Below are 15,155 nucleotides of genomic sequence, written 5' to 3' on the forward strand. Positions count from 1 at the left end.
AATCCAATGAATCATTTTTTCATCGCATGGTAGGGTGATGTCAATTGATGTAACCAGTATCTTTCATAAATAAAATAATTATACACGAAAATACATGCAAAATGAAGTTTATTTTGCCTAATTTAGTGTATTAAAATTGCTTTTAAATAATGTTAGTCAAATATTATATAGATATCAGATGTTTTCAGCATATGTCCAGACAAATGTTGCAAAAGCTCATTAAACTGTACATTTAGCGATTATAACTCGTGAAATACATTTTCTTGTGCTATTTTCAAAAAAGTACCAGGTTGGACCCGCTTTTGCCTTCAGAACTGCCTTAATTCTTTCTGGCATAGATATAACAAGGTACTGGAAATATTCCTCGAGATTTTGCACCATATTAACAGTTGCTAAAGATTTGTTAGCTGCACATCCATGATGCAAATCTCCTGTTCCACCATATCCCATTTGAGATCTGGTGACTGTGAAGGTCATTTAAGTAGTGAACTCATTGTCATGTTCAAGAAACCAGTCTGAGATGATTCACGCTTTATGGAATGGTGCGTTATCCTGCTGGAAGTAGTCAACAGAGGTTGGGTACACTGTGGTCATAAAAGGTCCGACCCATGCTTTCAGTTGTTGACGCTAAATTGTGACATTACCAACCGAATGTCACAGCAGAAAATCATCAGAGACTCATCAGACCAGGCAACGTTTTTCTAACCTTAATTGTCCAATTTTGCTGAGCCTGTGTATATTGTAGCCTCAGTTTCTACATACCTCGGTTGTAATGTGTTGAGTGGTAATTTGACTTACTGTTGCCTTTCTATCAGCTCCAGCCAGTCTGGCCATTTTTCTCTGACCTCTGGCATCATCAAGGCATTTGTGCCCACAGAACTGCCGCTCACTGGATATTTTCTCTTTTCAGATTCTTCTCTGTAAACCCTAGAGATGATTATGCCCGAAAATCCCAGTAGATCAGCAGTTTCTAAAACACTCAGACCAGCCAATTTTTGGCAGCAGTTGCATCATTTTACAGTTTTAGATATTCTTAACGTTTATAAAAAAAATACACAATAATCATTAATAATTTTTAATTACATAAAATCAACATAAATATACTTTCTACTCTTGAAAGATGCTTTTTTAAAGTTTTTTTTTTCATTTCCAAACCTTATTTTATCATTGACTTGTATTTTAATGATCGTGCAAAATCTATGTTACATGTTATTTGTGTCCGTGTTGTTTAGATTTTTCCTTTTTACTTTATAAAAATAAAGCCGAAAAGAAAATGAATGAACAAAAAAGGCAAAAATAAGTAATAATAATCAGACAAACCTTTACAAAATCAATTGTGTCTGCTGTTTTACTCCCAATTCTGTAAAATGACAATGACAAAGCAATAAATAAATGTATCAAGAGTTTTTTTTTATTCAACATTTGTTCTTTTATTTATTTTTGCTCCTCTCATAACATAATTGACAGTTAGGTCTATACGCAGCCCCAAATTTACAGGCTATATACAACTTGAACTTTCTCCATAGGGAAAACACACTATATATACGCATATATATATATATATATATAATATCAGTGTGGAAAGAGGTCTGAAAAGTCGCCCCAACATATATATTTATATATAACTGTACATGGTCCCAGAAAATTTAAAAAGAACATATTTTTAAAAGGTCAGCACAGAAACAGGAATCATCCATCTACATGCCAAAACAGCCACGACAATTTGTCTAAGAATGTGTACATCCTACAGAGTGTAAATACACAAAACTAACTGACAACCTAAATAAAACGTAAAATAAAAGCTCATTCTCTCTCTCTCTCTCTCTCTCTCTCACACACACACACGTACGTACAAAACACACACACAAACAAAGAAAGCAAATCAAATGCAGGGACTCTTGCGCAACACAATGCTAGTGTGATTTGTAAACCTGGTTTGGGACAACAGACTGGATCACAGTGTTAGTTTAAAGTTGTATTCCTTGCTTTTTTAATCTACCTGCAGAAGTGTGTCTGGCTCAATAAAGAAATCTTCCCATCCACGCATAATTCCTCCATTTCTCACACTCACACAGCTGTCCTGAAGCTTAAAGATGTTCATTAAAGAAACATGAGGTCACATCCATCCACATTTCACTTGCACCGTAATATTATTAAAGGGATCGTTCACTCAAAAATTTTAAATCTAGCTTTATTAGTTTCTTCACAAAAGAAGATAGTTTGAAGAATGTTAGAAATCGATAACCATTGACTTCCATAGTATTTGTTGTTCCTACTATGGACATAGCGTTGGGCCAATAAACGATATTATATCAAACCGCAATAACATTCATGTCAATAACAAAGATAAGCTCTGGACTTTTTTACTCTATATTGATCTAAGAGCCAATCACACAGCAGAAATGTGCAACAATGGGAATCTAAAAGTGTGTTGATATTAAAGATGTATCGAATTTTTGGCCACCGAAAAGTCAATCGTAACAGGTTTACAACATTTTTCTAAATATCTTCTTTTGTGTGCAATTAAAAAAGAAATTTAAACTGGTTTGGAATGAGTAAATATTAAGTAAATAATGTCCGAATTGTTGGGTGAACTAGCCCTTTAAATCACAAACAGACACATACATAAAGCTTCTGTGATGTATTTGCCACACACACACACACACACACATACAATCACACACACACAATTATGAATGCGTGTCATTTTAACTTATTTGCTACATGAAAACGTTCTGCACATGTAATCTCCGACATTAATCACCAGTGGCGAGATGAAGGCATTGAATGTGATGGAATACATTCAGAGAGACTTCCAGAACAATGTTTGCGCCAGCGAATGATTGTGTTAGCACTCGACGGATGTGAATTCATACTAGCGCACAGCTCAATTGAAGAAGGTGGCCTTGTTAGTGAATAAGTTAAGAGTGCATTTGCAACAAGAGCACAATAGAGGGCGACTGTGCAGCATTGAACAGGACTCCAGATCGACGAGGTTAAAGGCACTGCTGTCAGATTCCCGATGACCCACGTGACTGTCACACAACAGTAGTGTCTATGCCAGCTAGAGCACTACAGATAAGAAATCATGTAAACTCCGCAAAAGAAAGAGAGAAACATCTCACATATGCTCCAGGTGTCAAAAATGAGAGGTCAACTTGTGTGATTGACTACTAAACGAGGAAAAAACCTAAACTAATCTTGTTTTAGGAGGGTTTGTTTGTAACTGTTTCCCTCAGAAGCGTCGTCTTCTGAAAGTATTGTCATTTAGGCTATATTAAAGTGATGGTCTACCCAAAAAAATTAAATTTACTCACCATTTATTCTCCCTCGTGTGGTAACGAAACTTTCTTTTTTCTGTTGAACACAAAAGAAAATAATTTTTTAAGTGTTGGAAACCGCTAGCCGTTTATTGTTAACATACTATGGAGGTCAAGCATCTACTGGTTTCCATTTGCTTGTGTTCGACAAAAAAAGGCTTAAAACAAGTAGAGGGAGAGTAAATGAAGACCAAACTTGTATTGTAAAAATCATAACTTAAAAAAATCATTCTATAGTTAAAAAATAATAATGATTCGAAACAATCTTTTTTGCTGTGTAATTTTGATGCTACTGTACGTCTTGCATCAACTAGAGTGGTAAAACATGACATCATGCTGTCCAGGTAAGTTGATATTAAAATGCTGATTCCCCCTCAAATTTATTCACTCTCATGTTTTTTGCAAACATCTACGACTTTTCTGCAAAATATAAAACGATGTTGTGTTCGAAATCAAACAAACGCTGAAAAACTGTATGCCAAAAGAGCAGTACATCCAAATGAATATAAAAAAGTAGGCGAAAAGTACCCTAATGCAAGTATGCCCAAAAATCATTCATATTAAGCATATTCATACTTAACACAAACATTCATTCAAATTCAAACAAACGACATACTGCGACAACATTCCATGCACAGCTAAACTTTTTTGTTGGGCGCACTGAAAGATAACAGGGTGTAAAAACACATTGGACCCTATTGACTTTTAGTGTATATCAAATAAACTAATCATATTCAAGCTTTGCAGAAGAAAGTTAGTCAGGTTGAAACAACATGAGGCTGAATAAATATATATATTTTTTGGTCTACATCAGACACCAGACAGTACACTAAACCTGGTCTAGCAGGAGCATTCACATGAGGTGTGCTGTTAGTGTGAGGTATAATGGGGCTGCCTTTAAAACCAGTAGTCACACATTATAGGCTGGCTGACAGTCAATTTAGGCTGGGATCGGACCACAGTTTCATCAAAACACACTTCTCTAGCGCTCTGAACTGTGCCCACACATACACGTAGAACATCTCTTGTCTTATATAATCACTATATAGTATTAGACATTCAATAAACTCTTTGTGTCGCTTTAGATACTTTCTTTTCCATTTGGAATGTACTGTAGCTTTATAGTGTCTGCAGTCTTGAATGGGGCGGAAGTGTCTTTACGTGATTGGTCAGCGCTTTAGGCCAGCTTTAGCGTGCTGACTGGGAAGGAGGGCATGGTCACCATGGTGACCGGATTCAGGACGGTCTGGCCCACCAGCTGAGGGTGATGAGCGACGACTTGCGCGCCCACCGGCGTCTGTTTGGCCATGATGGCGGCTTGCGCGGAGGGTGCAGCCGTGCCGTTGATCTGGGCATGAGAGAGTGTGTGCGCGATGTGGCTCATGACCGCCGGCTGCGTGACGGTGACCGGCTGAGGGTAGATTCCTGGCAGGTGGGCGACAGTGATGTGGCTGATGGATTGAGGTCCGGGTGCCAGCTGAACGGGGCTGGAGGAGGAAGGAGCGATATGGGCCATGTGTTTGGATGCGGGCTGAATGACGTGGTTGACTGTTTGGATGACGGAGGCATGTGACGCTGATCCCGCATGGGCGATGACTGAGGGCTGCAGGCTGGCAGCGGTCACTATATGGGTGTGGGCTGGAGGTAGGGTTTGGGGAGCAGATGCCAGGCCATTAGGAGTTGAGGATAAAGTTGTGATCGGGGTGGCTGCGGCAATGGGGGACAATTGAGCTGAGGTCATGGGGAGTTTAGACTGTTTATGTGGGATATGGATGTGTTGTGTTAGAATGGACGACAAGGGGTGAGATTTCTTTAACTCGGGCTGAAGCGCAGCAGGCACTTTGGGTAAGGCGGTGGGCATGGAGGATAAGCTGTCGTCATCGATGTCTTCATCAAAGTTGTCTTCACCTTCTGTAGAGATTGACAAAACAAAAAAGAAAAAAGATTTCTTTTAGTTAAAAAAGGCTAAAAATGAGTGGCTTTTGCTTGATTTGTATTAGATTTTAATCAATGTAGTGTTCTTTTATAAGTGCTAGCAGAAAGCTAGTGTTGGTAAGATTTAATAATTCAATTCAAGTTACCGTTTGTAGCCCTTTCACAATAATTAATGCATGATCCTCCAGAAATCATTCTAATATGCTGATTTGGATCTCAAGAAACATTTCTTCATCAACTATGAGATAAGAGCTGCTTTATATCTTTGTGAAAAACATGTAAGAAGTTTTAGTTGACTATAGGGTTCAGAGGAAACAACATTTATCTGAAATGCCTTTAAAATTGTGTAATTAATGGTTGTGTATGCAAAAATGTACACACACTCTATTATGAACAGATTAAGGATAGCGATTACTTCATAATATACATAATGTTAATCAAACTTAAAGACGATAAGTATTTAGAAATCAAAGCAATTCTACCTGCTTGCTACAGTAAAGGATTTGGACATTGGCTGCTGCTGCTGCTCATTTATGTGCTAAAGAGATCATTAAGGCAGCATGTGTGCACACAATTTTAAAATGAACACCAAGAGAACTGACATCTGGAAGAGAGACATACTTTTGTGTGCATATGTGATTCAAATACCTATTTAAATAACTTGTTGATAAATCCCTTTTTTATTGTCTTCGCAACTTCAACTAACAAAAGCAATCATTATAGGAACATTTTTCATTTCCATGGACAGCGTTTTGCAGGATTTACCAGAGGCAGTGGAGGTAGAGGCCTGGTCATCATCAGGCTGGACGGTCTGTCGGAGAAGGCGGTCGATCTCCATCACGTCCAGTCTCTGGCTCAGCTCGTTCTTCAGCTCAGCCAATCTCTGCTGCAGGGCGATCTTCTCCCGTGCTAGACGCTCCATCTCATGCTCATAGTCCTTCTCCTTCCTCTTCAGCGTCTGTGGGAAATATGGAGAAATACAGAACATTCAGAGCTGGCAGGTGCACTGAAAATGTGTAAAAGGCACAACTTGAAGGATTCAATGTCAGCTCACCGTGCAGGAAAGTCAACATATAATACATTCCCTGTCACTTAGAGGTGGTGCTGTTTTCCTTCATACACCTCTCTTATTAAAGAAGTCTAGCTAAAGCGAAAGTAAAACAACACAGAAAAAAAAGGAACTGGTGAGAGACACAAACAGCTGGATGAGTTACAACTTGAAACAAAAATACATGTTGTTACACTGTTGGTATCATGTTTACAAACTATAAATGCAGAATAGTTTAATGAATCCAGTGTTTCTTTTGGTTAAAAAAATACATAATTACAATATACTTTTTTAAATTTATGTTTATTTCCGTTTTTATACACACACACGCGTGCGTACACACACAGAGAGAGAATTGTTAGTGCCAAGTAACACAATTTACCACAATAGTTCATATAATTATTTATGTATAATGTATTGTATACACACTTTCCATTCATAAAATGGGTACATTTTATAATGCTTATTTTTATAATGATTTTTTTTATTTAATTCATGGAAGCATAACATACATAGTACTTTATGTATTAATTATTATTATTAACATATTATATTACATTATTACACTGTACATGATGTGTGTATATGTATATATAATACCAATGTATTTATGAAGTGAGAAAGTATATTACAATCATACTACATGACATTCACCAGCCACTTTCTTAGATACACCCGTCTAACAGCTCATTAACGCAAATTTAGTTCGAGCTGATAAAAAGGCAACAGTAACTCAAATAACCACTCATTAAAACCAATGTATGGTGAAAAGCATGTATGAATGCACAACACTTCCAACCTTGAGGCGTATGGGCTACAGCAGCAGAAGACCACACCGGGTGTCACTCCTGGCACTGAGGCTTGAGCAAAATGTCAATGCCACAGCCTACCTGAGTATTGTTGCTGACCATGTCCTTCCCTTTATGACCACAGTGTACCCATCTTCTTGTTATGACTAGTTTCAGCAGGATAACACACCAAGTCATAAAGCGCAAATGATCTCAGACTGGTTTCTTGAACACCTCCACAGTCACCAGATCTTAATCCAATAGAGCACCATTGGGATGTGGTGGAATAGGAGATTCGCATCATGGATGTGCAGCCGACAAATCTGCAGCAACTGTGTGATGCTATTATGTCAATATGGACCAAAATCTCTGAGGAATATTTCCAGTACCTTGTTAAATCTATGCCACGAAGCATTAAGGCAGTTCTGAAGGCATAAAAGGGTCCAGTCCGGTACTAGTAAGATGTACCTAATAAAGTGGCCAGTCAGTGTAGTACTTACAGCTATTACTTATGAGTTTACATGTCTCCAGAATAAAAAAATTCAATTAAAAAAATAACCCTTCAGTCAGTATATTACTGAAGACCCTTTACATCTTGCTCATGTTGTCTTTTACACCAGCAATATCTTTCTCATATCCTGATCAATGCTGCTGATAATAATGTCATCTAGTGTCAAACTAAAAAAGCCTTCAGAGAATTTCTCAGACCACTAAGCATGAAGGAGGTCACATGCTTGTTCTCTGTAAGTGTGTGTAATCATCTATGCGAGTTCCTGCTTCTTCCTGAATGTCTGTCTGTATCTAGCACACACATAGATACACACACACACACTCACACACACACACACACACACACACACACACACACACACACACACACACACACACACACACACACACACACACACACACTCCTCCCCCACTGTTTTTTGAGCCCTGCCTCTGCCGCCCTCTAGTACTCACACAAACACGTGGATCAGCCAAGGCATGACAGCCCCGCCCACTTCTGGGAAGACATTCAGTGGGAGGAGCCCATGAAAAAAAAGCTCGGCCAATCACGAGAGTACATCTGTGTACTGCGAGTGTGCCAAACGAGACTGCACCTCTACCTACCCACAAATAAACATATAAACACACAGATAGCGATCCAGCTTCACAAACATGAAGTGAACTGGAGATTACAGAAACATGAAGCTCTGAACGCACACATATACACAGAATGAGAGGGAGGAACAGACAGCGCACACGTGCGCGCACACACACACACACTGGGCTGGGCTTCGACGACCCAGTTTCCCAGCAGTGTCAGCTGACGCAGGAGAAACAAACACAGCAGTGGCTCAGGCCTTTAAGAGGATGGAGAGATGGAGATTAAGGGGTCTGTGCACAAACAAGGGGAAGTCCGCTTAATTTAAAAACACACTGCTCAGGAATGAACCTGATAGAGCAACGAGTTGATAAAAATAATACATTGTTCCATATACATTGTAAAAAAAAATGCTGGGTTCCACACAACTCCTTAAATTAGACACAATTCCTTCAATTCAAACACAAATCGACTACGTTAACTTAATCATTTGTATACATTTAAGTGAATTTAACATAAAAGAATTAAGTTGTCCCAAAAAAGTAAGAACTGCTTTGGTTCAACTCATTTTAAATAAATTTGAACAAGCAGCAAAAATCATTTTTGAATGTAATTGTAAGCGTAAAAGAGGTAACATTTAGAAAATTATATTTTGACTGAAGAAAACAAATGGAAATAAACAAAGACAAACAAACGTAACATTTAATTTGTTTATTTCTCTACAAAGAAATATGATAAAGCCAACATCATTGAAATAATATAGCATGTCTTTGACTCTACACTTTAGGACAAATTACAAAAAAACATGCATTCGCAATTTAAAAAGAAGTTTGTAATTATTTTATTTGTAAAACAATTGTAATAATATAGGGTTGGGCAATATGGTAAAAATACCATCTCAGTAATTATTTTAATTTAATTTGTTAAACGATAACAATACAGATTTCGCTAAAAGTGACTGAAACACAAAATTTAAAAATTCCATTAAATGGCATAATATTTCAGGTGGCCATAAATTCAGTACATCTCTAATACCGACACACTTTTAGATTCCCATTGTTGCCCATTTCTGCGGTGTGATTGGCTCTTAGAGCAATACAGAAGTAACAAAGTCCAGAGTTTATTGTTATTGACATAAATTTTATCCTGATTCTATTTAATATAGTTTATAAATATCAATGTTATTAAAAATGTATTACAATGAAACAATAATATGAAGCACAAACACACAAAATGAAATATTGTTCAAATATTGTTTATCTATTACTCATACTTTGAAAGACTATATAAGAAGTGTTTGTCTGTGAGTGTTTAACTCTTTTGGAGTCATTTTCAGACATGTTTTTATGTTTGTGCATTAAAGAGTGTTGTCTGTCTGTCTGTCTGTCTATCTGTCAGGGGTGCCCAAACTTTCTTACGAAGGGCCAAATATCAAACTTTATTGAGGCTAGTGGGCCGAAGGTAAATATAGTTGCAGCAGGTAATTTCCTAATATATTTAATATTTAAAATAAACAGTAAACATTGCTTTATATTACCTTAAACAGCATATTTTCAACATTTTATAAATAACCCTATTATAGTGAAAAGAAAAAACAATTTAAACAGAATGGAGTTACACTAGTTTTTGCCTTAATTTGCTCACATATGTCTTCTGCATAGTCCTCTATCCTTCGGGTGACATTATTTACATTTTAAAAAATCAGATTCATTTACAACATTTAATTCATTTCAGTTTGTTTTTTGTTCGTAGCTCAGCAATAAAACAAACAAACAAAAAAAGGTTTCTTCAAATTAAAAATGATGATCTTTTTTGAAGACATTCACCACAACCCTCTCCATCCTTCGCATTCTTTTCTTAGATGAAATTATGGGCCAAATCAAAGGTTACAATGGGCCAACTTTGGCCTGCGGGCCGTACTTTGGGCATCCATCCATCCATCCAGTTAAATGTTATTTAGTTAATTTAAACAGTGTCTATTAGAATTGGCAAATTCATTTTTATGTGTCATCACTTTGAAATGGTCACTTTATTAACACTTTCAAGAATGACAGATTCTAAGGAGACATGATCATTAAGCTACTCTCACGTACATCTAATGAAACTTAATCACCAAATCAACAGCACATTCAAATCACAGTAATAGACACCACCAAAATAGTCGCAAATAAATATGTGCATAAAGAAACCCCCAACTGACCCAGCAATCCACAATCTACGAGCAACAACAATAGCTGAAGGTGCACGCATCGCACAGCTCATCCTCTTACCACGTGCGCCAGACAAGCATGGCCCTACAGAATCAACAACAGCGTGGAAAGAAGATCCAGGCCAGTCATTTGATACGGGTACAGGTGTGTCTAGATCACCAGACAGAAGATAAAGGACTTGCAGCTCAGCTCGAGGTCGATAAGGCTCTGCTAAATAATGACAGGTCACGGGGTCAATCAATGCACACCACTTCCTCTCCTGTGCTCACACTGGCCTTTTTGCCTCTCTGACGTGCCGGCATCTTTGTCTCAGTAAATTAGATGGTGGAGTACTCGACTGTTGTCAAGGCAACAGTTGCTGTAGTAACGGTATATAGTGAGCAGACAGGAGAGTGTGGCAGCGTGAGCATGTGCTGCCTGCACTGGGCAGCAGAATAAAGGTTGTTTGATTGAGCGCCTCTCAGCGCATCCATATATAGGTCTGCTGTGCTGGACAGAAGCTTTACGTAACAGAGCAGCACAACCTAATATAGTAGAATGGAGTCTTCAGGAAAGCCTGAGGTTGAGACTTCACTTAGACTTGCCTTAAAAGAAAGTTACTATCCAACAGTGCTTTTCCTTTCCTTAGACCTCAGCTTTTTCATAACAGATCCCACAATGATCTAACATTCATTCCAGTTGACAGAGAGTAGGTGGTAACCATGAGTGTTTAAGCTATGAAAGCTATCCAACCAAATACAAGGACATCAAAAGTGGACACATCAAAATGTTTCAGACCCCATTTACACCTGTATTTACTTGTGAATGTATGAACAAAAACAAATGTTAAAGAGATAATTCAACAAAAACTCAAAACTCTGTCATCGTTTACTCATCTTTGACTTGTTCCAAACCAGTTTGAGTTTCTGTCTCAGGTGAAACCCTCAAGAAAAAACTCTGAGGAAAGTTGGAAACTTGTAAAGACTGACTTCAATGTTTTTTTTCTTTGACATTGGGAGTCAAACATTTCAAACATTCTTCAAACTATCTTCCTTAGTGTTCGACAGAAGAAAGAAACTCAAACTCAGGTTTGGAACCACTTGAGGGTGAGTAAACAATGATTTAATAAAATACTGACTTCAAAACTGTCCCTGGTCTCTCTTTACTTTAGTGTGCACTCCTTCCCCTGGGGGGCCGGCACATTCCTCGCTGACTGTCTCCACCAGGCCCTAGTCGACCCCACCTCCTGCAGCCAGTGAGACATGCTGACAGCTCTCTGGTCTGCGTGCCGTATCAGGCGCAGCTCCAGCCCACAGCTGTGCATGCCTGCCTCTAGTAGCCAAACACACACACACATTGCTCCACAAACACCCAAACCCACTGAACTCCTGATCCACGAAGGAGGCCCCTTATCCCCCCTGCAGCACAGGACAGCTAAACTGTCTCCTGAGTGAGATCTTATCATCGCAAACAAAAGAACAACAGCATCTGGATGAAATTTGAGAGGGAGATGAATGCAAATTGTCGTACACATGTTGTGAAGGTAAAATCAGGTCAGAGATTGAAAATTATTTTAACACATGCGAGAATGGCACACTACAGGAGGATGAGGAAATAGTAGCCAAGTTTCCATTCTAATGTCACCTTTTAGAATTCACAAAACAAAGACTAATGGCAATGACTTTGTAAAGGTAGTAACTTTACTTTAACAGGGTATATTTAGGAATCAGAGAATGGAGTCCAATACATTTTAAGACCTTTTTTATGACTCTTTCCATACATTTTTAAGATGTCATCTGTGACATTTTAACTTGCAGTTTATTTACCAGACCCCCTAGTTTTTAACGATTTTTAAATAATTTTTTTTTCGATAAAAAATGACTGATTTTGTGGTGGTAATTCCTAGAAATTTGTGGACAATTTTGTGATTTTAAAACACACACGCACGCACGCACGCACGCACGCACGCACGCACGCACGCACGCACGCACGCACGCACGCACGCACGCACGCACGCACGCACGCACGCACGCACGCACGCACGCACGCACGCACGCACGCACGCACGCACGCACGCACGCACGCACGCACACACACACACACACACACACACACACACACACACACACACACACACACACACACACACACACACACACACACACACACACACACTATATATGCTATAGGTAGCCTACTATGTTAGGTGTGCAATATGACACAATGACATAAAAAATAAAGCTTTTTTTATTTTGGTTTCTTGTCATGACAAGATGTGAAACATATCTAAAACGGCAGAGATTAAGCCAAAGAAAGGTTGTATAACTCCTATTTTTATCCACAATCTTACTTTCTCTCACATTTCACTCCCCTGAACATCTAACATAATGTACCTTACACAGGAAAACTAATGAAATAAAAAAACTAAAAATGAAGGCATTAGTTCACTCTGATAGACATTTGAAGCTGAATAGACGTGCTAACCCTGTTTTTTTAGATGAAATATGACAGATTGAGCTACCGGTAGCACATTCTGATGAGGTAGCACAGATCGTCAAACACCGTACTGAAAGTGGCAGCAGATAGTTTACCTCAGAAAACTAGCAAACATACCAAACTGAAAATAAAAGCTCGACCTTTCAACATCTGTCACTCAGCATGTACTTTTAATGTTAATGAGTTGTAATGTGTATTAATTAGATGATAAGCCTTACCATTTTGCTGGAAGTGCAAGGCAACAGGTTTACTCACTTTTTTAAGTAAAGTCATCTAATTGCTTTTAATAGCATAGGTGAATTTCCAGCAAGTGGAGCGGCTCATGCTGGTAACCAACAATAAATAAAAGTCAAACAAGCAAGATTTTTCCATTTACCATTATTTGTATCAACTCATATTACTTACAATTTATTTTTAGACTGTTTTGTGATGTAAATTATTTGTTCTTTTAACATTTTCCTGTTTCAATGACTCATTTCTGATTCAAAACTTCAAAATATGCCATGAAAGAGAAAGAAAAAGAGAGAAAAAAAATAGCCAATGTCTGTAAAAAGCTTCTCACAAGCCAGGCACATGACACCCCCCTCCCCCATAAGTCTGCTATCTTCAGTCAGTCACTTCAGCTCCACCCCCATGACTATGTTAGCCTCATGTTTATGTACTGTATATAAAAGTGTGCATGCTTATGACGAATTTGTATGAGGTAAAAATTAACTTGAAGATGTCACATGCTCTAATGGTTGTGAAAGGGGTTTCCTGCGTTCACTGATAAGGAACGGAGGGGTGGTGAAAGGGCCAATTCGCAGACATGCTCTTTATAAACAAAGTCTGCAGTAAAGAATATCCCGTGACTCCAGTTTTGAGGCATTTGCTAACTCTGCCTGTTCAAGCACGGCTGTAAATCTCACTAAGTCTCTGGTTTGTTGTGTGGCAAAAAAAGAGGAAGTCTTGTACTGCTGTGTCTATTTGTTTGTGTACAAAAAAGCTCAACCTACAACACACTCTTTGGTACAAATTTTATTTGGGGTCTGGCTGAAAAGTGACTGACTTGGTTATCTAATAACACATGTAAACTTATAGCTGAATGATAGAAAGATTTCGGAAATAAACATCAATTTAGACTCACTTAATTTCTAATGCATTTGAAACACTGTATATTATGTTTGTTTATGTACACAAGCGAAGCAACATATTTGTTATTATTACCAATCTCTCTGAAAATTAGCTAATTTTATTTAGCAATGAGAAAAATATATATACAATAGTCCCTCGCTATAATGCAGTTCACTTTGTGTGTCTCGCAGGTTCGTGGATATTTTAGTGCAATTTGACATGCTTTTTTTAAAAGCGCATTATGTTTTCTGTGTCCTGATTGGCTGTAGACCATTGTCAATCAATCTCCTGATGTGCTCAGCTTGCCAAAATTACGTAGATTTTAGATTGCTAGCAGTGTGACTCTGAAGAGCTGTACTATACTATACTATATGTTTGCATGTTTTTTCCCACAATGCCCACGAAACGCATCGACAAAGGCACCTGTGGTAGCACCCAAAGGCAGAGAAAGATGCTAACCATCGCACAAAAAAAGTGAACTTCTGGACATGCTAAATGAAGGTAGGGTGCCTTTATGGAATAAATAAACAAAGATCAAATGGTTCATTCTATAAAACTGGACTTATTTTTCTATGAAGGTTTGAGCTTTGAGAGTGTTTAAACAAGAGAAAAAAAATGTTAATGCCTGCTTGACAAAAGTGTATAAAGTGTGCAGTGAGGGGTTTTACAGCCTTAAAACATCTATAATTATTGTAAAAAGTAAAGCTGACTACTTCGTGGATTTCGCCTATTGCTGATTATTTTTAGAAAGTAACTCCGGTAAATAACGGAGGACCTCTGTATCACAAAGCAGCACAAACATTTTCAATGTTAGGAAATGATTTTAAAATTCATATTCATCATATTTAAATGAATTCAAAAGGATCTTTATAATCAGTATTAGTTTAAAATTCAAAGCAAATCATGTTGGAGTTAGCCAGTTTTCATTGTCCTAGTAACTCTTTGTGTTTTACATAGGAAACGCTGTTTAGTTTTTGTGCACATAGATGTCTAGTTGATGGCAGAATTTCCCATTTAGAGCAAATGATCTGCAGATGGTGCAACAGAATGAGGTTGACATTTACTAATGAACACTTGTTGAGTCAGCGACACTGAAACTGCAATGGTTTGTAGAAGACAAATGTCTCTTTAAGCATGCATAGTAGAAAACATGTGATTCTGCCCACAAGGACATGCCAC

At 38.0% G+C, this 15,155-nt stretch overlaps 1 protein-coding gene across 2 annotated transcripts in view; it reads right to left on the bottom strand.

Annotated features, from left to right (window-relative positions):
• Positions 1-1,404: 1,404 nt before the first annotated feature.
• Positions 1,405-15,155, bottom strand: part of mnta (MAX network transcriptional repressor a) — a 35,704-nt gene continuing 21,953 nt past the window's right edge. The window contains exons 2-4 of one of the 2 annotated variants that reach the window (XM_087284218.1): positions 6,310-6,399; positions 6,021-6,213; positions 1,405-5,231 (exon numbers count right to left, since the gene is read on the bottom strand). In XM_087284218.1, coding sequence (XP_087140344.1) covers positions 4,498-5,231; positions 6,021-6,177 — 891 coding nt within the window. In that variant the 5' untranslated portion in view covers positions 6,178-6,213; positions 6,310-6,399 and the 3' untranslated portion in view covers positions 1,405-4,497. The remainder of the gene's footprint in view (positions 5,232-6,020; positions 6,214-6,309; positions 6,400-15,155) is intronic. The other variant, XM_087284217.1, reaches the window with a different exon arrangement.

This window comes from Danio rerio, chromosome 15, assembly GCF_052040795.2.
Source record: "Danio rerio strain M-AB ecotype USA chromosome 15, GRCz13ab, whole genome shotgun sequence".
In the NCBI taxonomy this organism is placed as follows: domain Eukaryota; kingdom Metazoa; phylum Chordata; class Actinopteri; order Cypriniformes; family Danionidae; genus Danio; species Danio rerio.